A 24,806-nucleotide genomic window follows, 5' to 3' on the forward strand; every position below is an offset into this window, starting at 1 on the left:
GCTTCAGTTTGGAACCGCGCGACCGCTACGGTCCCAGGTTCAAATCCTGCCTCGGCCATGGATATGTGTGTTGTCCTTAGGTTAGTTAGGTTTAAGTAGTTGTAAGTTCTAGGGGACTGATGACCTCCGATTTCAAGTCCCATAGTGCTCAGAGCCATTTGAACCATTTGAAAATATAATTCTGCAAACAAAACACCAGTCTGTGACTAACACTTTTTTTAAATACCCTTAAGAGCTTTTCTTCCAAGAGTCCAGGAGTGCTCGTTGCGCAAGACATGCAGGAGAGTTTTTTTGAAATTCGAAATTTGTGTGTTTAAATGTGTGTGAATTACTAAGGGACTAAACTGCTGAGGTCATCGGTCCCTAGACTTACACACTATTTAAACTAACTAAACTCATGCTAAGAACAACACACACACACACACGCACACACACACACACACACACACATGCACGTGGGAGGACTCGGACCCCCGGCGGGAGGGGCCACGCGATCCGTGCCATGGCGCCTCTAACCACGCGGCCACACCACACGGCTTTGAAGTTCGAAAAGTTGGAGAAAGACAATGGCGGAATTGAGGCTGTGTAAGGCATGTCGTGTGTCATCTGTGTGTAGCTCACTCGGATAGAACACTGCTGGGGAAAGGCAATTTCCAGCGAATCCCGACCCGGCACACAGTTTTAGACGGCGAGGGAGTTTCTGATCAGCGCACACCCTGCTGAAGAGTGCAATATTCGTCCTTAAAGATGGTCTGCTTAGAGCAACTTATCGGATATGTAACATTTGTAGAAATGCCAGAAGGCCGAATTATTGTTGGAAGTGAGGTATGAGTTACGTAGAAACATCATTAATGGGTGTTCTACAGATGATGGACGTAATATTATGTGATCCATATGGTGGAGACCGACATATTTTCGCCTGTCAGTTAGGACCCTGAATAACTGCTTGGTGGAAGACTACGAGAAAGTGTGTCATTTGTTAATTAGTCAGACAACCTTTTGCATATTTTTCCCGTACGCTTCGTCTCTAATGGTGTAAAAAAATGAATTATGGGTTTGGGAGATACAATATGGTTTCACTTTCCGTCAGTGAGAAGATCGTTGGAGATGGACTATAAGCTCAGGTTGGGTAAGGATCCTGAAATGAAATCCCATGTGTCCTTTTCAAAGAAACCTATCCAGTGTACGCATAAAACAGTTTAGGGGAACTTAGATCAGGACCACTGGACGGAGAACTGTACCGTCGTTCTCCCGAATACGAGTTCAGGGTCTTACGAAAGCAACAATCCCCTGGATTCTAGTGGAAAAAGAGCGTATTATTCTTGTCGTTTTCGTTCTTTTCTGACGCTGGTACGATCGAGGCGGTAGCAACAAGTAATAACAACTGCGACATAGAGGGGCCGGCTCTGGTTTTCGTCTAGCTTATGCCTTTGCTGTATCTAAAACTTTCTCTTCCAGCAAAACACATATCGTACTTTTTATATACGCTTCGATAAATTCGGTTTCTCCACTCAGCATGCTCACAGGACAGGATTCCTTGCGAGCATTTGTAAGACATAATGGGACAGTTATTCGTCCAGAAGGTCCTACTGGCCTTACTGGCAACGACATCAGGTGGAAGCTGTATACACATTCTCAGGTTGATAGTCTGTACGCGCTACTTCAAAACTACACTCCTGGAAATGGAAAAAAGAACACATTGACACCGGTGTGTCAGACCCACCATACTTGCTCCGGACACTGCGAGAGGGCTGTACAAGCAATGATCACACGCACGGCACAGCGTACACACCAGGAACCGCGGTGTTGGCCGTCGAATGGCGCTAGCTGCGCAGCATTTGTGCACCGCCGCCGTCAGTGTCAGCCAGTTTGCCGTGGCATACGGAGCTCCATCGCAGTCTTTAACACTGGTAGCATGCCGCGACAGCGTGGACGTGAACCGTATGTGCAGTTGACGGACTTTGAGCGAGGGCGTATAGTGGGCATGCGGGAGGCCGGGTGGACGTACCGCCGAATTGCTCAACACGTGGGGCGTGAGGTCTCCACAGTACATCGATGTTGTCGCCAGTGGTCGGCGGCAGGTGCACGTGCCCGTCGACCTGGGACCGGACCGCAGCGACGCACGGATGCACGCCAAGACCGTAGGATCCTACGCAGTGCCGTAGGGGACCGCACCGCCATTTCCCAGCAAATTAGGGACACTGTTGCTCCTGGGGTATCGGCGAGGACCATTCGCAACCGTCTCCATGAAGCTGGGCTACGGTCCCGCACACCGTTAGGCCGTCTTCCGCTCACGCCCCAACATCGTGCAGCCCGCCTCCAGTGGTGTCGCGACAGGCGTGAATGGAGGGACGAATGGAGACGTGTCGTCTTCAGCGATGAGAGTCGCTTCTGCCTTGGTGCCAATGATGGTCGTATGCGTGTTTGGCGCCGTGCAGGTGAGCGCCACAATCAGGACTGCATACGACCGAGGCACACAGGGCCAACACCCGGCAACATAGTGTGGGGAGCGATCTCCTACACTGGCCGTACACCACTGGTGATCGTCGAGGGGACACTGAACAGTGCACGGTACATCCAAACCGTCATCGAACCCATCGTTCTACCATTTCTAGACCGGCAAGGAAACTTGCTGTTCCAACAGGACAATGCACGTCCGCATGTATCCCGTGCCACCCAACGTTCTCTAGAAGGTGTAAGTCAACTACCCTGGCCAGCAAGATCTCCGGGTCTGTCCCCCATTGAGCATGTTTGGGACTGGATGAAGCGTCGTCTCACGCGGTCTCCATGGGAGAATAGCAGCCTGCATTGCTGCGAAAGGTGGATATACACTGTACTAGTGCCGACATTGTGCATGCTCTGTTGCCTGTGTCTATGTGCCTGTGGTTCTGTCAGTGTGATCATGTGATGTATCTGACCCCAGGAATGTGTCAATAAAGATTCCCCTCCCTGGGACAATGAATTCACGGTGTTCTTATTTCAATTTCTAGGAGTGTATATAGTAGGTTGATTTTGTTGTGTTTTTCAGTCCGAAGACTGGCTTCATGCAGCCCGATCTACATAGTCCACCAAATCAATATTCTCTCGCACTCTTTAATATTCGAAAGTTTTTCATTTGGTGCGTCATGTTTTCGAACATCATTCAACGGTAAATCAAGTGTGTCTCTGTTTCATTTCTTACATTTAGATGATTTCACAAAACATTCGACCAGTTTTTTTATTTTCATTAAATACAATATATTTAAGTATCGATGGGTGTTCTATTATCATTAATATTATATATCATGAATATCTTTTATTTCCGTCAATGATGAAGAAACTTTTTGTCCTTAGACAACTGGTTTCGGTCAGCAATGACAATCTTCAGCTCATTGGTGAGCGAAACAGGTAATGTAAGGACGAAAGATTTTGTGTTCAGTGACTAATATAAAAGAAACTCGTTCTACGCTACCTGGATCACTGTTTTAAATCGACGACCATGCCGCGACTTGTAATATCATGTAGACCAAGAGAAAGCAAAGACGTTTCAAATGATGCTGTGGTTTTCCATAATCAGGGCCAGAAATATTGTTATCTACCAGCAGCTTAGTAGCACATCATACGAAAATGTGTGTAAATATCTAACTATCGCAAACTTAGGAACTTGGGCAACTGTTAATACCGGAAAAGAATTTTGTCACTACTCTTTCAGTTAATTTCGCACTCCTGGACAATCATTTCCGTTTCGGTCATTCTCATTGGCTTCTCTGCCTTCAATGTTGCTGGAAAACCTTCCCTATTTAGCAAGCATCTTTGGTGGTCAGCCAGGTTTGTGCATCTCAGAGACATTCTACAGTCGACTCAGTGTAAGAAGGTCCCTGACTGCTAGTAGCTCTGTTGCCGCATTTCAGCTGGGAAGCGCTAACGGCTGCGACAGAAACAATAATCATCATTAGAGCTGCGACAACTCTAAGGCATTACCATAGAGACGTTTCCATAATCGCATTCATAGCCTCCTATGTTCTCGCAATGTCCTGAATCTAATACCTGTTTGGAAGGAAGCCATTTTTACTGTCAGATGTAACACCTATGAGTAGAACAGCTAGGTCTTCAAGAGAAAAACTTTTTGATACCCTATTTGTCTTCCTTGTGTTTTCTATCCTCTACATGTATAAAACTTAGTATTTGATTCCAAGGAAACCTTTTTATAGTTTAATAACACACCAGTGCCACTTTTTATGTGAAAAATACCTAAGTCTTGAAGAGATGAACGTGTTGACAATTTACATAGGTGGCAGTGTCTGTGACTGAAATATTTCAATTTACCCTAAAATCAGTATTAGGTTTCTACTAATTACCCTAATTTCTTTGAGGATATTAGATTTTATTTAGCAAAACTACACCTCATGCTTGTGTATTTGTTACACCGTTTCTCTACCTTTGGTTACGAAAATTTATGTAACCAATCGTGTAAATTTTAGAGAGTCATGTTTTGGTTACACTCGGACATTTGACCAGCAGTTATTTATATGCAAACGACAGATGCGTAGTGTAACACTGCCGACGTACTTACGAATGGATAAGCAGTTAAGAAAATGATTTAGTGCGAGCAGTACAGCGATTAAGTACAGGTCGTACCATATGCTGTGGCACAATTCGTGGTAATTGGTAGACAGAGCCATATGAGCGTATTGTGTTAATAAACGTAAGTTCGAAAACTCCAAGCATGTGCGGTAACGTCTCTGAACTTTGGGGGAAGACGTCGGTAGTCTGGACCGCACAAGCTAAGCAAGTTGTAATGGAGCCAATGTACTTTACTGTCAGTAAACACCGGTTTAATTCACTTACAGGTGAAAATTTGACCGCCACCAGCTTCGAAACGTTTTGTGTATCGCCTTATGATACCTTGCCAAAGGCTTGGAAAGATTCTCGGCATAGCACGGGTGACTCCAGCTGCTACTTTTGTTCGTGCTACAAGATCTGGTGGCTCTACGGGTGTCAAGTACACCATGGCTTACATGTACCCCTTGAAACAAAAATCCAGTGGCGTCAGGACCGCTGAACGAGGGTGGACAGGCTCTTCGGCCTCCACATCCAATTCATCTCTTGCCAAATGTGTAATTCAACTCTTCACGTACCATACGGCCGAAGAGTTCTGAAGCGTCATCCTGCTGGAACAACAGAGTACGACAGATGACCAAACCCGCTTCGTCCAAGAAATTCAACGTAAAAGGACCATCAACACGCACAGGCATGAGCTGTGGATCTGTGACATTGTTGTCAATGGGACGTGCCCAAGTAGCTGACATCCAGGCGACGTTGGTGTACTCAGATATGCAACTTATGAGGATTATCTTCGACCGAAACATGGTTATTACTGGTGTTAAATATGCGATCCTTCGTGTAGGTGCTCTCATTAGAGAACAGGGATCATCTTAGGAAGTTAGGATCCTTTCTACTTTGATGGATCAGCCACCGGCAGAAGTTGATACGACGAGGAAACTAATGCTGTTGTCGCATGAGTCTTTTGGAGATTTTAGCAATGGAGGTATTCATCGTGCCGAACGTGCAACGTTGCCAAGTGGCTCACACCCTGGTGCGTGCTACAGCGCAGGTACTCGTAGAAGATAGCTCTGCAAAAAGGTGACGTACAGCTTGTTCAAACACATGGAAGTACCATTGGGAGATAAGCTACGCGTTTCACGTAAACGCAACTCCAGTCTTGCAAACATGGAGTGGGCTGGGTGACGCCTGCTGGATTAGAGTACTTCATGGAGCCAGCAATCCTCTCTCGCATTCCTTTGCGATTTCCCTTGCACGAGAAGCACATCGGTATACTCTGGAGTTGTATACACGACCGCCATTATTCATTTTCGTTTCTACGATAGCCACACGATTGACTTAAAGCTATGTGCAGTATGAAACTACGGAGCACAACACAGTATTGTATTCTACTGTAGTCTATGGAAGACTTTTGAGTGCCGTATTTGTGTGTCGTGTAGCAAAGGAAGCACTACCATTGGTGAACACGCCGACCCCACACAGTACACAAAGAGTTTATCCTCTGTTGCTTGTCTGTGTTTGTTTGATTACGTGCGGTTCCGTTTCAGAGCCCATAGCACGACAACGGTCACAGAGCGATTGCAATTTACATTGCCTCATTTACTTTCTGCTTAGCTTGTGTGATTCAAACTGTCTACATTCTCTTGCACAGTTCAGAAGCGCTAGCACACAAAGTGTTTACAAACTAACGTTTCCTGCAAAATGGGCATACTTGATACCTATTTACCGACAACCACGCCATCTGAAATATCTTTTTATACAACCTGCACTCGTGTCAGCCCAGTCGACCCACCAAACGGAACGAAAAACTATGAAGATACCCATTTCTCGGGGTATGATATTGGTACACTAATAAGTGCTTCGAAGATATCCATTCGCCAAAGTGTCATATTGATACTACCCATGCAGATATAGAACATTCGAAACAGCAGTATTATTCGTGAATGGAATGTGGAAGTTCGTTGCATACTTTGCAGTTATATAAAATACCTTTGATATGTTAAGATAGCTCTCACCATATGTGTAAAAAATAAATGAATTACCTGAAATATCGATGTAGAAAACTGACGAGAAGAAATTATTCAAATAGATGTCCAGTAGACAGCATACAGATTGAGATATTGGCGGAATGTGTAATGTAGAAGTATGGGCTAAAATATTACTTTTGTATGGGAGATTTCGACGTATTAATGCAAAATATCACTAGCGGCATTCCAGAAAATATATTTGAAATACCTCATGCATAATAAATATCTCGAAAGCTACTACTGTAGTTGTATTCTTAGAAGTAGCAGGCCCGCTGCAATTATTTTCTGATGCAGTGAAATATGTAGTGCCTCAAAGCGGAATAACAACGTATGGGAGGCGTCCGTTTCGGTAGACTCCTTTGTTTTTGCCCCGTCGCACGAATCTCCAATCAAAGAACTGGGAGTTGCTGAATTCCCGCAAGCAATTTTGTCACGACGCGATATCGAATTGACGGTGAAGTTAATAAGGCTGGGCGTGTCGACCGAACAATGACAAAGGCAACACCAATTGACTTCACGCTTTGTATACTTGGTCAATACTCCGTTGATACTGTAAACTGTAATAAACCAGTTGGCAGAACGAATGTTTTAGTTATTTTTTATTCTTCCTCTGAAATGCACTAGTAAATTTAATTTTTCTGGATTTATTATTTATATTTTAATTTGTTTTGTACCGTGGTTACCGCATTCGAGTCAGTCTGTCAGAGATTAGCAATACTACCGAAGGAACAATGCAGAGGGACTAGATGATATTCGTTTAGAATTTCTAAAAATGATAACTAATGCTAACTAAACAATTATTCGTGTTATTACTGGTATCTATGAGAATGGAGACATACTATGCGACTTCTAGGAAAATCCTAATCCAAATTACCCCAAAAGTATTAACAGCAGATAAGATTACAGATCATGCGTCCATGTTGACGAACAGAATGATACACAAAATAATGGAAAAGAAGCTGAAGATCTGTTACATAATGACTGATTTGGTTTAGGAAAGGTAGAGAAACTTGAGAGGAAATTCTGTCGTTGTATTTACATTTGAAATAGGATAGAAAAAGCAAGACATTTTATATAATTTATGAAAATTCAAAGCGTCCGATAGTGTAGAACGGTATAAGATATTAAAAATCTCTCCCAAGATAAATGCAACATGACCAAGTGATGGCAATAAAAATGCTGGAAGTACTCTGATTCAAACGGGCATAAAACATGCTTGTAATTTTCCTCGTGTACTTTCCAAGCTGAATATCAAAGAGGCAATGAAAGAAAGGAAAATCGGTTCTCATCTACGAATTTACTCAGAAAGATAGATTATTGATGAGAAGATTACGTACCTTCTGTGAAAGTAAAAAGAACTGTATAACCTAATGACTGGAATAATAAACCACTGCGCGGGTATAGATAGACGAAGGACAGAAGTTTTGAGGAGCAGCAACAAACCTAGAAAAATAAGTGGCCATGTAATAGAAAACCCGAAGGAATTGTGCCACCTATAAAGGAAATTAACGCAAAACATACGAAACAGGGATACAGGAAACAGATAACCAAAGCGAAAGAGAGAATTCCTTGCTAAAAGATGTCAAATTGTATGGAAAGTAGGCTTTAATTTGGGAAATACGCGAGGGGCGTTCAGTATGTATTAAAACACTTTCTTTTTCTCTCGGCCAATTTCGGTTGAAAAGAATCTTCAAGTTTTGTGGGACATCGTGGAATATTCGCAATCCAGGACCTATAGTTTCGTGACCTTCTGACAGCTGGCGGCGCTATACATAGTCTTCAAAATGGCGTCTGTAACGGGGATGCGTTCCAAGCAGCGAACTGTCATTCGGTTTCTTCTGGCGGAAAACCAGAGAATCGCTGATATTCAAACACACTTGCCGAATGTCTGCGGAGATCTGACAGCGAACAAAAGCGCGGTGAGTCGTTGGGCGAGCAGAAGTCCTCATTCCAGCAAGGTCGCACAAACCTGTCTGATCTCCCGTGCTCAGGCCGGTCGGACGCAGCTGTGATTCCCGCAGTTGTGGTTCCCGCGGACACTCTCATACAACACCTCCATTTTCCTGCATTTATTTATTTCTGTTTATCTTATTGATATTGCTTAAGTTCCTTATGTATTCTGTATTTTCATTGATAACTGTCTCTTCTTTTAATTTGTTGTGTATCACTCTCCATTGAAGCCTTGTCTAGTACTAATTTTATTTTATTCTGTTAGTTTTGTCTATTAAGAGAAACTTGTATAGGCATGCTATTCCTATTTTGTGCTAAAGGTTTTCCTGTCTACTCCATTGTTATTCATGTACAGTTCAGTTTTTACTTTTTCATTGGAAAGATGTTACTTACTGTATGTTTCTACATCAGTCTAGGTATGTTACTTCTCTTCCAATGTTTTCCGCTAATATTTAACTTCTTTGGTGATAATACTCAGTAAATAAACTAGTAGAAGCCAACCTCGGGGAAGATCAGTTTGGATTCCGTAGAAACACTGGAACACGTGAGGCAATACTGACCTTACGACTTATCTTAGAAGAAAGATTAAGGAAAGGCAAACCTACGTTTCTAGCATTTGTAGACTTAGAGAAAGCTTTTGACAATGTTGACTGGAATACTCTCTTTCAAATTCTAAAGGTGGCAGGGGTAAAATACAGGGAGCGAAAGGCTATTTACAATTTGTACAGAAGCCAGATGGCAGTTATAAGAGTCGAGGAACATGAAAGGGAAGCAGTGGTTGGGAAGGGAGTAAGACAGGGTTGTAGCCTCTCCCCGATGTTGTTCAATCTGTATATTGAGCAAGCAGTAAAGGAAACAAAAGAAAAATTCGGAGTAGGTATTAAAATTCATGGAGAAGAAATAAAAACTTTGAGGTTCGCCGATGACATTGTAATTCTATCAGAGACAGCAAAGGACTTGGAAGAGCAGTTGAATGGAATGGACAGAGTCTTGAAAGGAGGATATAAGATGAACATCAACAAAAGCAAAACAAGGATAATGGAATGTAGTCTAATTAAGTCGGGTGATGCTGAGGGAATTAGATTAGGAAATGAGGCACTTAAAGTAGTAAAGGAGTTTTGCTATTTGGGGAGCAAAATAACTGATGATGGTCGAAGTAGAGAGGATATAAAATGTAGGCTGACAATGACAAGGAAAGCGTTTCTGAAGAAGAGAAATTTGTTAACATCCAGTATTGATTTAAGTGTCAGGAAGTCATTTCTGAAAGTATTCGTATGGAGTGTAGCCATGTATGGAAGTGAAACATGGACGATAAATAGTTTGGACAAGAAGAGAATAGAAGCTTTCGAAATGTGGTGCCACAGAAGAATGCTGAAGATTAGATGGGTAGATCACATAACTAATGAGGAAGTATTGAATAGAATTGGGGAGAAGAGAAGTTTGTGGCACAACTTGACCAGAAGAAGGGATCGGTTGGTAGGACATGTTCTGAGGCATCAAGGGATCACCAATTTAGTATTGGAGGGCAGCGCGGAGGGTAAAAATCGTAGGGGGAGACCAAGAGATGAATACACTAAGCAGATTCAGAAGGATGTAGGTTGCAGTAGGTACTGGGAGATGAAAAAGCTTGTACAGGATAGAGTAGCATGGAGAGCTGCATCAAACCAGTCTCAGGACTGAAGACCACAACAACAACAACAACTCAGTAAATGTCTGAAGATGACCTTTAAGTCGAAAACTGGTTTACAATAAAAGTAATATTGTAGAACAAAAGCAAACTGATGCTTTTCATTTATTATAATTTTGTTCTACCAAGAATCGACGGAAGATTCTCTTAATATGATAAAACACCTCGCTGCTCAACTGCACGTCTATTTTGGTAGTGCTGACACACCCGTCCACCAGTTGGAGTGCTCAAAGATGTGCGCCCGCTGGATTCCTCGAAAGATGACCATAGAAAGTAAAGATAGATCGTCTGCACCGAACTGTCAGTGGAGGATGCACTCCGCGGGAAGTAGTACAAGGATGATGGAGAGATTGGTCCCGTCGTCGACTAGTACAGTGACACCATACGTGCATACAGGCCCTCTTAGGAAAGTAGCCGAAGACCATTGCATTGAATAGAGATTATGTTGCAGACTAGAATTGTGTAGCCAAAATAGTGGGGTATAGTACGGTGTATTGGAATCTGGAATAAATCCAACGTACTTTCGCAATAAAAACATGTTTTACTACCTACTAAACGGCACTCGGTTTCTGCAAATAGACATTCAGCATGGTTAGCTAGGGTATTTTGGATTGTTGGAAAGAACTAAAAGAGGTGGATTGCCGTCTTTGAGCAGAAGACCTACAGAATGATGCAGAAAATAGGGTGGATTAACAGTGAATGAAGGGGTTTGCCATAAAATTGACTGTGAACTGATGGACAAAATTAACTAGGAGGGCAACTGGATGGTAAGGTGTATGTTAAGAAAGGAAATTATACTGTAAGTAGACAAAAAAGTTGGAAGGCAAAACAGAGAACATGCCTATTGGCTTCTGTCTCGGGGTCTTCGGCCGACGTTCATCTAATGATTTTTCTGACGTTTCGCCAGCACGAGTGGCTGACATTGTCAAAGCTTCACCCTCCATTGCCGGTGGTGAACTGGAGCCCAGCTCGCGGCCGCCAACGTCCGAGGGCTTCTCCGCGGTCATTTCTGGTGCGGTTCTCCTCTTGCTACCTGCAACGGTCGTTCGCTGCAGTACGGGAAGCCAGGATCCGTTTACCTTAAGGCTTTCCTCTTTCTTGTTAAAACTGTTCGCATGTTTTTGTATTTCTACAGCTTCTCTAAACAAGCGCGTGTGATAGTGCTTCTCTACAGCCAGAACTTCCTGTCGGCGAATTTTATTACGTGGCCGGTCTCATTCAGTGCGTGCTCTGCCACGGCCGATTTCTCCAGCTGCCCCAACCTGCAATGTCGCTTATGCTCTTTGATCCTGGTGTTAATGGATCGTCCAGTCATTCCGACATAAACTTTTCCGCATATGCATGGAATACGGTACATTCCTGACATTGCAAGTGGGTCTCTTTTCTCCTTCGCCGATCTAAGACAGTCTTTGCTCTTCCTTGTCGGTTTGAAAATCGTCTTTACGCCATGTTTGCGCAATATACGGCCGATTCTGTCCGTCACTCTGGGAATGTATGGCAGAAAGGGCGTACCCGACATTTCTTTTTCTGGTTCCTTACTTCGCCGAGTGTTTGGCTCTGTTACACTACTAATGTTATTTGTGGAGTACCCATTGCTCCTCAGAACAGTTTCCAGGTGTTGCATTTCTCGTTTGAGGTGTTGCGGCTCACATATTCGTCCTGCTCTCGTTACGAGCGTACTAATCATGCCTCTTTTCTGGCTCGGGTGGTGGTTTGACAGTTTGTGCAGGTATCAGTCCGTGTGTGTCGGTTTTCGATACACGCTGTGTCCCAGGTTTTCGCCGTCCCTTGTGACCAGCACATCTAGAAATGGCAGTTTCTTGTCTTTTTCTACTTCCATGGTTAATGTCATGTTGGCATGGAGGCTGTTCAAGTGCCTTAGGAAGTCACCGAGCTGTTCTTCACCATGGCTCCACACCACGAAAGTATCATCGACGTACCGGTACCACACCTTAGGTTTGCAAGTCACCGAGTCCAGTGCCTGTGCTTCGAATTGTTCCATGAAGAAGTTGGCCACCACTGGACTGAGAGGACTACCCATGGCGACGCCTTCCACCTGTTCGTAGAAATCACCATTCCACGTGAAATAGCTCGTGGTGAGACATGCATGGAAGAGCTTTTTGATGTCTTGCGGGAACATGGAACCGATTTGCTCCAGAGCGTCACTGAGTGGCACTTTCGTAAATAGCGAAACACAGCGTGTATCGAAAACCGACACACACAGACCGATACCTGCAAAAACTGTCAAACCACCACCCGAGGATTACGTACGAGGATTTTTATTCCGATGAGAATTGCGTGCTGTGTCCTGTTTGCCAGAAACTTTTCATATCAGTCCTCTTCGGTATGCTCGTATTTTGTTCACTGTGTGTAGTGCGGAATTGCATCGAACGTTTTGCGGAAGCCAAGGAACACGGCATGAACCTTACCTCCAGTATCTTCTGCTTTCTCTGTCTCGTGGACCAATGGGCAATAGCACTTGCAATCAACGTTCTTCCTTACTTGTTTGATAGATTCCATCTCTGTCTTCCCCCTATAGTCTTTGTTTCCTACAGCTCACTCAAATCAAATGGCTCTGAGCACTATGGGACTTAACATCTGAGGTCATCAGTCCCCTAGAACTTAGAACTACATAAACCTAACTAACCGAAGGACATCACACACATCCATGCCCGAGGCAGGATTCGAGCCTGCGACCGTAGCGGTCGCGCGGTTCCAGATTGAAGCTGCCACATCGGCTGCCACAGCTCACTCAAGTACCATCGAAGTTAATCCTTGATTTCTTAACAATTTCCTGGCACACAGCCACCTCTCGTGTTCAGCGTATTCCAGATGTCCCTCTCCCTGCCTCTTCTACGGAGAACCTCTTCATTTCCAATCAGTCACCTAATTGTCAAAATGCTGCTATAGTACCGCATCATAAACTATTCGATTGTCTTCATTTCTGGTTTTCCCACAGTCCACGACTTACCGCTACACAATGCCGTGTTCCAAACGTACAGTGTCAGGAATCTCTTTCTCATACTTAAGCCAACTATTGTACTGCTCATGAAAGTAGAAACGTCAAGGAAACATTGCTTACTTACACTATTGCAAATATAATTTCAAAAATCCATAAAAATTTCAGTAACGTATAAAGTTACTTTACTTTTTGTCTAGAATAATAAGGACTAGTTTACAAAATGACACTCTTGTCTACGCGTGTAGGAAATAATGGACTGTAGTGCTATAAGAAATTCACTAAAAATTACCCTTGTTTCCATCAACTAGTGGAAAATTCTAGAAGCATTAAGAAGTGTGAAATGAAAAAAATTCATAGAACAGTCCCAAGGCTTACATATAAGTATGTATCTCCAATGACAAAAATGGAAAGTATTTCAGGATACGGCGAGAAAATCATTAAGAAAATAATGAATTATTGTCAGATATCTGGAGGAAGAAAATAGCACATGGTGAGTAAACGAATGGCTTGGTTGATTCTGAAGCGTCAAGGAATAGTTAATTTATTTATTGGGATAAGTGTAATGCATTTGAGTCCTGTAATTTTACTGTCTTTCTTTTCCTAATCTTCCACCAAACGTTTGTATCAGTATAATCAATCGCGATGCTCAATCAATCGCGATGTTTCAGAACAGTACAATAAAAGTAGTAAGAAAAGATAATGCGCAGAGCTGATTCTCAACTTGAAGTCAATGATAACATATAAGACAAGAAGATCGAAAAACTTCGTAACCCCTTCTGTTGACATCAGGAAACCAAATGAGCGAGTCGATACTCACTGACTGAAATACTCAACAAACTGAGCTTAGAGCACAGCTCCAGTTGAACAAAAGCTAACAAATATCAAATCTCAAGTGAAACTGAAGACGAAATTTCTAGAAGTTTTGTGATTAAAATCCGAATGAGGTTGAGAGGTGGTGTTTGCCAGCTGCTCTTGAACTGCTATCTGGAAAAAGTCATAATGGAATGGAGAATGTCAGTAGGAGAAAGCCAAATCGGCTAGCGAGTTTGATTATGTTATAGAAGGGACAACCTAAAAATAGAATGTTTAGCGTTTCAGGATGACGTAGCTATTTTTTGAGACTCAATCAAAACAGCCGATAGACAAACAGAATTGCTTAAAGAACAAGCTGGAGAAAGCAAGCTTACAAATATCGTTTGAAAAAACCGATTTAAGCCAGACACTAAGGTCGTCAAAAACATAATGAAAACAAAGTATGGAAAAATTGAGAGACATAGCACGTTCAAGTATCTAGGAGGCTAATTGAATAGTACAGTTAGGAGAAAGAAGCCATTAAAGCAAGAGTGAGAAAGATGAAAAAGTCATAGCACTTCAACAAGGACGCATAACAAGAAATCAGTATCCATCAACGCTAAACTTACGCACTGCTGTACAGTAATTCGGCCGTCAGCACTTTCCGGCAGCAGAATGAATGAAACTGCGATGATAGAAACACCAGATATCACAGAAAGAAAAATAATACTGAAAATTTTAGAACCAGTTAAAGGGCAAACAGAATACACAACACGTCATAATAGTGAACTTTATACAGACGTCGAAAAAATTACAGAAATTATCACGAAAAGATTAGCTTTATAAGGTCACATCCCAAGGATGAATCCCAACAGGCTGAAAAAAGACTGTTCACCTAATTCGTTGAATTAAAATTGGATAGACGTGTATGCAAAGAAGTTTGAAGACACATGAACGAACTGCTAATTGTTACACAAGATGATGAGAAACGACTCAGAAAGAAATCACATGAGTCCAAAGGGTTGCGCGGAAACTCCATGAAGAAGACTGTAGCCACTTGAACAGAAGAATGAAGAGAGAAAAATTGAAAAACGTGGAAGAAAAGATAGTTGAAACAACCGCAGTCGACAACGGCTCATACGTTCAAAAAAACAATATAACAAGAAATAACTGAGGCATTACAACACCGTAAATGCACCAGAACACCTTAATGCTTCAATATGCCTTTCATTTAATACAGCAAAACATCTAGGTGAAATAGAAAAGAAGGAAACGAAAATAATCAAGAAAATCTTACAACTAAAGTATAGGAATAGGAAATGGAAACAAAGACGTAATACAGAAGTTTATGAAAGAATAGAAAGAATCTTAGATACAATTAGAAAGGGAAGGATTGTATTCTATATGCATTTGACTGAATGAATGAAGAAGAACTAAAGATACTTTCACTTTTTAACAGAAACCCAAAAACATCAAAGATATCGATCAAATATTTAAAGCAGACATGAGGGAAATGGAAATAACGGAGGAAAACATAGGAAAAAGAGAAAAAACAGAGCAAAAGTGAAATGTTTCAAGGGGTTACTGGAGAAAACAAAGAAGAAAACAGGCGCAATATGGACCGGAGAAGGAAGGGAAAAACACAGGAAAAGAATGAAAAACTTCTGGAAATAAAAAAAAAGGGAAAAGAAGCCATTAGTAATTTTTGTGGTCCATAATTGCAATCCTGCTACAAAAATTATATTAACGATGACAAACAACGTGGTTAGTCGTGTCTAGATGTAGTACAGCTACAGTAAGGAATTGTAATGAAATAATAATCTGATGTATCAATACGATCACGATCGTACCGAAAATAAAGAGTATTTCGTTCAAAGCCGGTCATTGCACCACGTGAATGAATGCATCGAGAAATAAATGACAGTTTCGTCACGGTGTCTCGTTATATCCTATAATACTTCACAACGATTGTACTTCAGTAATCAGCAAAATTTATAAATCTCTCTGTCGCTGTTGACAATGGTGAAGACATGAAATCCCAGTATATATTATCATGTGAATGATTACAACTCTCTGGCTGTTCATTATTGATGCAGCTTACATGATCCATTTCGGAATACGCACTGCACCTTTAGATCCATCTGACGAACCCATCACATCTCTTTCGAGTCTATTAAATATATCTATGCTGGAATAATCTGTAATCATTGACATCTGCCATACCACTTTGACAATGTAGGAAAATGACGTAAGGCAAAGCGAAAATTGGTTTCTTTTATTTTGTCTTACAATACACAGGAAAACTAAATTGACCGTCAGACGTAGGAACCAAAACTCTATTCATTGGCACGCTCGACGCTCAGAATGGCTTTCCTATGTGATGAACAAAACTAAAGTTTTTGTATAATATTAATATATGCAGCCTGAAAAGGTCTGTAACTTTTTACGGAATGTTATTGTTATTATTATTATTATTGTACCTTTCCGAAGAAACATGATTCATTGTAGCGATACAAGTATTTGATAGAAGATTAGAAAAAAGAAGAAAATGACCTGGCTAGAACGTAGCGAAAGCCGACGTCCAGTCTTCATGTTTTAGTGAGTTGTACTAACGCCTCCAGTTGACAACTTCTGCTGCGTAACACATTTAACACGCTCGGAAAACTTTAAATACCTCATTCGTAAAAATTCTTGAAAAGGGGTTGTACAGAAACAACATATGTTACATTCAAGTATGCACCACAATTATTTGAATGATGAGCCAACGCTGCGATCCATTGGGTGTCTTTCCTTTCACGGGACTGTGAGCCCCCTACGTAGTTTGACGCCTTCCTCAGTGGAAGCGCTGATAGGCTACATCTACATCCATACATAGCAAACCACCATGTGGCGTGTTTCTGGAGCCCCTGTTTTTTCCCCTATTTCCGCTTTCATTCACGACTGGAGTGTGGGAAGAATGAATGCAGGCAAAGATCCGTGTGGCCTCTAATCTCTCTGTCTCGTCGTGGCCATATCGCGAGAAGTATGAGAGAGGAAATCGGTGCATGCGCGACAGTGCACAGTACAAATATATTCCTAAACGCTGCGCGCGAAAATGCGGTTTACCAGGGAGTCATATCGCGGGCGACCATTTGTATACCTATGGGAAGAACGGGCATAATGCCACCATCCTACAGTTAAAGTTCAAAATTTAAACATTACGCACTTCCTCCAGGTCAGGCAAATTGAGAAATCGGTTGGTTCTTTTATATTAGGTTTGGGCTAGGGCTGGCCTGTGTGGCCGTGCGGTTCTAGGCGCTTCAGTCTGGAACCTCGTGACCACTACGGTGGCAGGTTCTAATCCTGCCTCGGGCATGGATGTGTGTGAAGTCCTTAGGTTAGTTAGGTTTAAGTAGTTCTAAGTTCTAGGGGACTGATGACCACAGATGTTAAGTCCCATAGTGCTCAGAGCCATTTGAACCATTTTTTTTGTGGTCTAGGGTATACCTTAGGCGGCTTATAAAAGCACCATTTGGTCATAGGCGTTTGCTGAGAAAATCCCGAGAAACGACGGTTTTTTGTTACGAAAAGTACCAGTTGTGGAGATTGACACTTCCGTACTTTCTGTTCATGGCATATTCTCGAAATATTTTCGTTATGTTCTTAAGAAAATTTTTTCGAGGAATTTCGATCCTATATGTACATCATTACCCGTCATAAATCCAGAGGATCAGAGTTACCGTACTCATGCAGAAAACAGCAAAAACCGAGTCGCGTTTATCTAAATAACTAACTTAAGCAAGAGGCTCAAATTTTATCTGTACATTCCTTAGACGTTCATCTAGAAACGCCATTTTTCCCATTTTCCAAAATCTGTGCCCGTTATCAAGATACTCCAGAAAAAACCACTGTTTTTGGGTACCAAAAGTAACACTTCTGGCTACTACCACTTGTACAATTTTGATTCATCTCAAATCGTCCAGAATTCCATGTATTCTTAAGATGAATTTCCCACGTACCCTTGAAACTTTTTACGATATCACTACCCGTTATTGAGATCTACATGTTCAAAGTTACCGCACTTATGCACGTAAAATATGCACGCAATATCCATTCAGAGCCGTAAATATAGTTTTAACTGACTTATTAAACACGTAGCAAGGGTGCTAGGGTCAATGCAAGCGTTCAGAGATTGCAAAGCCATGTTTTTAGTCAGAATATTTTCACCAATAAAACTTTAGGACACGTTGTCTCTGTGTAATGAACGCTTCACGCCAATACAAATGAGCCCGAAGTGGTACTTCAATTTAAAAAAAAAAAAAAGGTGCTAAAACGATCTTAACACTGCTGCGAAGAAATTAAACGGGATGCCATCATTATGTACAATTGGAAAAATGGCAAATTTAGTAAAATATTTGTAATAATGTTTTTTCTCTTTTAAGATACAAATCACAAGCGGGGGTTTTTCGATTAATTGCGATGGATGAGCAAAGTGTCCAGAAAAATATGTACAGCAAACGATATTGTGTCAACCTTATATTGAAAACTACTTCATAGTAGTTTCTGTACGTCAAAGTATATGAATGTGTCAAAACATATAATTAATGTCAAAACTTTTGTGACCTGCCGCATTCGTTTTATATAAACAGTAAATCTTGTGAATATGTTCTTCTTTAAAAGGATGAGACAGCATAGTGGGGAACCAGGTGCCTCAATCCTCGTTTCTCCTGCAACACCAAATAATTTTGCATGTGAACATATTCGCCCATTTCTTTGCTGAAAGAGACTAGCAGAGAGACAATGGCGGCAGAAGAGAGAGGAGACAGCGCCAGTGGGATCTAAGGAGAAAGGTATAGATAGTAACGGTCACTGCCAGTCATTGGCAGTAAAAAAGAAAGAGAGATAGATGGAGATACTAGCAGTGGGGCCAAAAGAAAGTGGAGATTATGGAAATGGAATATACAGAGGAGTGGAGACCATACATAGGCTTAGGGGGTCTGGACCCTCTCATACCGGTAGAAATTTGGAAATTTGTGTTATGTTCCTATGGGGCCAAACTGCTGAATTCATCGGTCCCAGGTGTACACACTACTTAATCTAACTTACTCTAACGACAATACACACCCCCATCCACGAGGGAGGACTCAAGCCTACGACGGGAGGGGGGGGGGCGGGGAAGGAGAGCCGTGCGAACCGTGACAACGCGCTCCAGACCACACGCGGCTGCACCCCGCGGCTTTCCTACCAGGTGGATTTGAACTCGTAGGTACAGGTGAAAGAGTTCATTTTGGAACGTAATTTTGAACGCCTGGTAAAATTAAATGTATAGCGAGGGCCCCCCCAGCGGATAGACCTAATTGCCTGGAAAAAGTCTTTTTGAGGTAACGCCACTTCGGTGACTTGCGTGTCGATGAGGACGAATTGATGATGATGATAAAGACGACCCAAATACCCGGTTCCTGAGAGGAGAAAAATCTCCAGCCCAGCGGGGAATCGAACCCGGCTCTCCTGGCATGACGCACCTTCGCACTGTCCACGCAACTACAGTAGCGAACTGAACACCTGGTGATAGCATAAAAGGTGATTTGAACCCTTCAGAGTTTTTGAGTAGCTGAGGTGTGCTGGAGACAGTGGCAGTGGCAAAGATAGACAAAAGGAGACATGTAAATAAGAGAAAAGGCATTGACAGTGGGATGTACTGTAAATCGATTGGAGAAAAAGGAGTTGATGGGAGAGGGACATAAAAAGAATATGCAGTGGCAGTAAGGGGGAAATGCTGAGTTACGTGGCTTAACTACATAGACTGGGTAAACGGATTTAAAATTCTCTGTGTTAAAAGAAAGCTAATATATCCGAATGCCAGAATTTTTGGTGAGGAAGACGGAGTAAGAATAAGGCAACTTTCCTGTCAGAGGTTTTAAAGAGGAACATAATCGTCTTTTTGTGCTCAGACATAAACATTCCGTTGTTTACTGCGTTGCAACACTGTTCTAGGCTCATACAATCTCAAAATTTAAAAAATAAACCCCTCCATGGTGCACAACGCCTTTGTCGTTGCGCCGGAATTTATTGAGTATCTTAGTAATGGCTCCGTGGCGTAATGCGCGGCCCTTCGTTCTCTCTCTCTCTCTCTCTCTCTCTCTCTCTCTCCCTCTCCCTCCCTCTCCCTTTCCCTATTTATCCCACTGAGTAAAGAAACCAGACTGATTAACAACACCCAAGGATCGGTCGAACAGGTGACAAGTGTCTTGTAAGCAGCTGCTTTCGTGGATGAATTACATTTCCTTAAGATTCTCGGACTGGCATCTGGTTTTCCTACTATTAGTTGTACGTTGTCATCCACTTTAGAACCATCCCAATCACTACTGCTGAGCATTTTATGATGGTTTCTGTTTCCAGTAGTTTGTCGCCAGTTGCTCATTGGAATAGTCTTACGAATTAGATTCTTTGGTTTGTGAGGCCATGTCATTACCTATCTCACTAAACGGATACACAGTGCACGGCACACGATCCCAGTTGCAGGCTGCCTATCGACGGCTTCAGGGCAACAAATATCTGATTTACAATATGCCATTTAATTATTGATCGAACTTAAAGATTTAAAATACTGAAAAAGTCTACTCATTAAGAGGTATAATCATATGTTACATGTTTAACACAATAAGACAAGTATTCCAGTGACGTCTTTGTAATTACAAATTTATTTACTAAAAATGAAACCACAGAAGTTAACAAATGTATCAGATGCTGGTGCAGGTGTCGGTGGAAATGAGGGAACCATCAGGAAAGTGCGCCATGTGTGGTGGTAATTTTGACTCGGGAAACGTTAAGCTGATCTCAACAGAATCGGGCGCACCGTCATACATATGGTTCTCTAAATAGTGTGAACAGATCTCCTAATCAGGGCAGTGATATATAAATTTCCACATGCTGAGTTTGTTGTATAGTGAGGTGTTCCTTTATTTCACTTGGGCCAATAAATACAATGGCATATATTTACTTCAAGTAAAATTGTGAAACATTTTTGTAGTGACTGTGGTAGGAAACCTAAAGCCCTTGCTGGATGCCACTGATTATAGTAGTAAGTCAGAAACTGCGACGTACGTAGAAGAAATCCAGTGGAGACAGCGGGGTAGGTTTATAAGATAGAAGAAAAACTGACCTCTTCTCGAACAGCCGGGAAAAGCACCAAGTGCAGACGTAGGATTTAGTATCATTTTATCCAACGTTGCCTCCATATGCAACTTCACGTAAGGAGCCACTTAGTGTGCTAGCAAATTTAGTTGCTGTGAAGCAGCACTGGAGGAAGGTGCCCTGAATCGATCTCTTCTATCAGAAGGAACCAGCAATATTACTTCCGGGGGAAGGGGGTGGAGGGAGGTAACTACCACAACCTGACAACTGACACACGAAAGTATGGACTATAAATGTCACAATTACAGGCTTAATTGGCGACTGGAGTAGGCCCGGAAACAAACACTTCTTCCGATAGACATGTTGACTACTGAGTGCCCGACGACCCAGACTGCATATATCTACGAGGATAAACCTATAACATGGCCACCGTTAATGTGACGGCAGGCCTTAGGACGACTCCCTATCAGTGACCGTAAACGTTCTAAAATCCCATGCGTGTTCCTAATACACTGGCAACCATTCACAACGCGTTCCCGGAGTTCATCATCACTGCCTGCTGGGCTGCAATAATCGAAGATTTTAAATATTCCCCCACAATAAAAGCAACGATGTCACTTTGGGAGACCTGAAGGCCTTTGTATTGGCGAGCCACGATAAAAACACTTGTTGTCGAAGATTCGCGCTTCGTACTCCCGAATAACTGGATGAAAATGCGTTGATACACCATTACGCATGTGCCACATATAATATATCCTTTCATCATAAGGAGATCAACCATAAAGTCGATTACCTTGTGTTGTAGGACATGAAGGTACACACGACCAGTAAGGCTACCAAGTAGAAAGTGTTGTCTTATCTACTGGTCTATTGGTTCAAATGGTTCAATTGGCTCTGAACACTATGGAACTTAACTGCTGAGGTCATCAGTCCCCTAGAAATTAGAACTACTTAAACCTAAATAACCTAAGGACATCACACGCATCCATTCCCGAGGCAGGATTCGAACCTGCGACCATAGCAGTCGCGCAATTCCAGACTGTAGCGCCTAGAACCGCTCGGCCACTCTGGCCGGCTTACTGGTGTATTGGTCTGTGTCTAGTAAGATTATTTGCTTCTTTCATTATTCTCTACTCACGCCCTTCGTTTGTATAAATAAGCGCCCTGTATAAGGAAGACTGTCCCCAAAATGTAGGAGTTACTTGTTTTGAAGACTGGAAGCTGGAATAATCAAAGGTTTTAAATATCCCTCCACAATAAATACAACGACTTCATGTCGGGAGACCTGCAGGCCTTAGTATTGGGCGAAACACGATAGAAATATTTGTTGTCGAAGATACGCGCTTCACACTCCCGAACAACTGATTGAAAATGCGGTGGTAGACCGTGAACCATGTGCCACGTGTAGGAAATCGTCCATATAGTCGATTAGCTTGTGTTGAAGGAATAGGAGGTTCACACGACCAGTAAGGCTGCCAAGTAGAAAGTGTTGTCACATTGGGGAAATAATCAGTGTATTGGTCTATGTTTAGCAAGATTATTTGCTTCTTTTATTATCCTCTACTCACGGCCCCCGTTTGTACCAGTAAATATCCTGTATAAGTAAGACTATCCCCAAAGTGTAGCAGTTACTCTTTCTGAAGAGAACCCAAGGGTAGACAGTCGAAACTTCTGCGATTTAGTAGTTTCAGAGTGTTTAACAACGAACGACGCCTTACAACAAAAATAATTTTATACAAACGACATTGACCGTGGGTAACTACAAACACGTAGTTGTGAATCTCTTCGGATTTTTGTGAGATAAGTTACATTTATTAAGATTAAGGGTCATCAGGCCGTCCCTGAGCAGACTGTGTGCTGACCTTCTGCTGCATATTGTGATGAGTTGTGACGGCGACTGTTGCAGAGGCGGTGCGCTCAGCGCGGGGGCAGTCGCGGCGGAGGAGCCATGGCCGAGGTGCCAGGGGTGCCGGGGCCGGTGCTGCTGCCCACGGCGGTGCCGTCGCTGCCTGGCGTCGCCCGCAACCTGTCCGTGCATATTACGCGCATCCTCAACTCCAGCCAGGTGAACCCGCACATCTTCGACCAGTACAGCCGCAACCGCAAGCTAGACGACTCGGCCGCCTTCTACGGCCTCATCGCCGCCTACTCGCTGCTCATCCTGATCGGCGCCGCAGGCAACTCGCTGGTGGTGTGCGCGGTGGCCCGGAAGCCCGCCATGCGCACGGCGCGCAACATGTTCATCGTCAACCTCGCCGTCTCCGACCTGCTGCTCTGCCTCATCACCATGCCGCTCACTCTGATGGAGATCCTGACCAAGTACTGGCCGCTCGGCAAGCAGGTGTTCATCTGCAAGATGCTCGGCGCGTTGCAGGCGACTAGCATTTTCGTTTCCACCATCTCCATCACTGCCATAGCGCTCGATCGCTACCAGGTGATAGTGTACCCTACGAGGGAGAGCCTCCAGAAAGTGGGCGCCATCGTCATCTTGGGCTGCATCTGGCTGGTGTCGCTCGTGCTCGCATCGCCAATGTTCATCTGGAGGGCTCTCAAGAACCACGACATCAACCTGCCCGACCTACCGTACATCTCGTACTGCCTGGAGGACTGGCCCGTGGAACACGGCCGCCTCTACTACTCGATCTTCTCCCTCATCGTCCAGTACCTGCTTCCCATAATCACAGTCACAGTGGCTTACTCGAGGATATGCCACAAGCTGCGATATCGCTACGTCAATTCGTCCATCGCTAACGGTAAGAGCGGCAGCGGCGACGCTAAGGCTTCCTGCTCCACGCACACGTCCGTCAGGCGCAAACCCAAAGACGACCGGCGGATGAAGCGCACCAACTCGCTGCTCTACTCGATCGCGCTCATTTTCTGCATCAGCTGGCTACCACTCAACATCTTCAACCTGGTGATGGACCTGTGGAACCCGCCGGTGCACGACGAGCAGACAATGATCATTTGCTACGCGGTATGCCACATGATGGGCATGTCGTCGGCGTGCTCCAACCCACTACTGTACGGTTGGCTAAACGACAACTTCCGCAAGGAGTTCCACGAGATCGCCGCCGCCGTCTGCCCCTGCGTCAAGATGGAGGTGGTGCGCGAGCGCGTAGGCTCGCTGCGCTCCAGTATGACGCGCCGCCGCCATCGCCGCCAGGACGACGCAGACTCCAGACCTGCCACCGGTGTTGTGGCCGGCTCCACTGGCCGCACCTCCTGTCGCCGGAGCGAAGGTAGGGTCGAGAGCGTGTGTACAAAGCAGGCAGAAGATATTTGTATTGGATATGTTATCTTTTCCGAAATAATGAGGAATGATGGGGAAACATGAAAGGAAGAGCATCGAAGATGTTATAAGGGGCAGTGGAGAAACTGGGAAAGAAGAGAATAGAAGCTGTTGATTGTCGAAGCTGTTAACTGTTGTGCTACAGAAGAATGTTGAAAATTAAGTGGAATGATAAGGTAAGGATTGGAATATATGAAAAACACTGACAAGAAGAAGAGACAGGATGGTAAACTATCTATTAACACATCGTGGAACAACTTCGATGATAAAGATTGTAGAGGACGCCAGACATTTGAATACCTCCAGCAAACATTGAAGAAGTAGTTTGCAAGTGCTTCTTTGAGATGAAGGGGCTAGCCCAGTAGAGGAATTGGGGGTGGCGGGTGGCATCAAAGCAGTCAGAAGACTCTTGACTCAGAAAGAAGGTGGAGTAAGGAAAAAAAA

At 43.3% G+C, this 24,806-nt stretch overlaps 1 protein-coding gene across 1 annotated transcript in view; it reads left to right on the forward strand.

Moving 5' to 3' along the window:
- Positions 1-24,407, forward strand: part of LOC124788738 (neuropeptide F receptor-like) — a 42,383-nt gene extending 17,976 nt beyond the window's left edge. The window contains exon 2 of the mRNA XM_047256021.1: positions 22,980-24,407. Within this exon, the coding sequence (XP_047111977.1) occupies positions 22,980-24,407 (1,428 nt within the window). The remainder of the gene's footprint in view (positions 1-22,979) is intronic.
- Positions 24,408-24,806: the final 399 nt, after the last annotated feature.

This window comes from Schistocerca piceifrons, chromosome 3, assembly GCF_021461385.2.
Source record: "Schistocerca piceifrons isolate TAMUIC-IGC-003096 chromosome 3, iqSchPice1.1, whole genome shotgun sequence".
In the NCBI taxonomy this organism is placed as follows: domain Eukaryota; kingdom Metazoa; phylum Arthropoda; class Insecta; order Orthoptera; family Acrididae; genus Schistocerca; species Schistocerca piceifrons.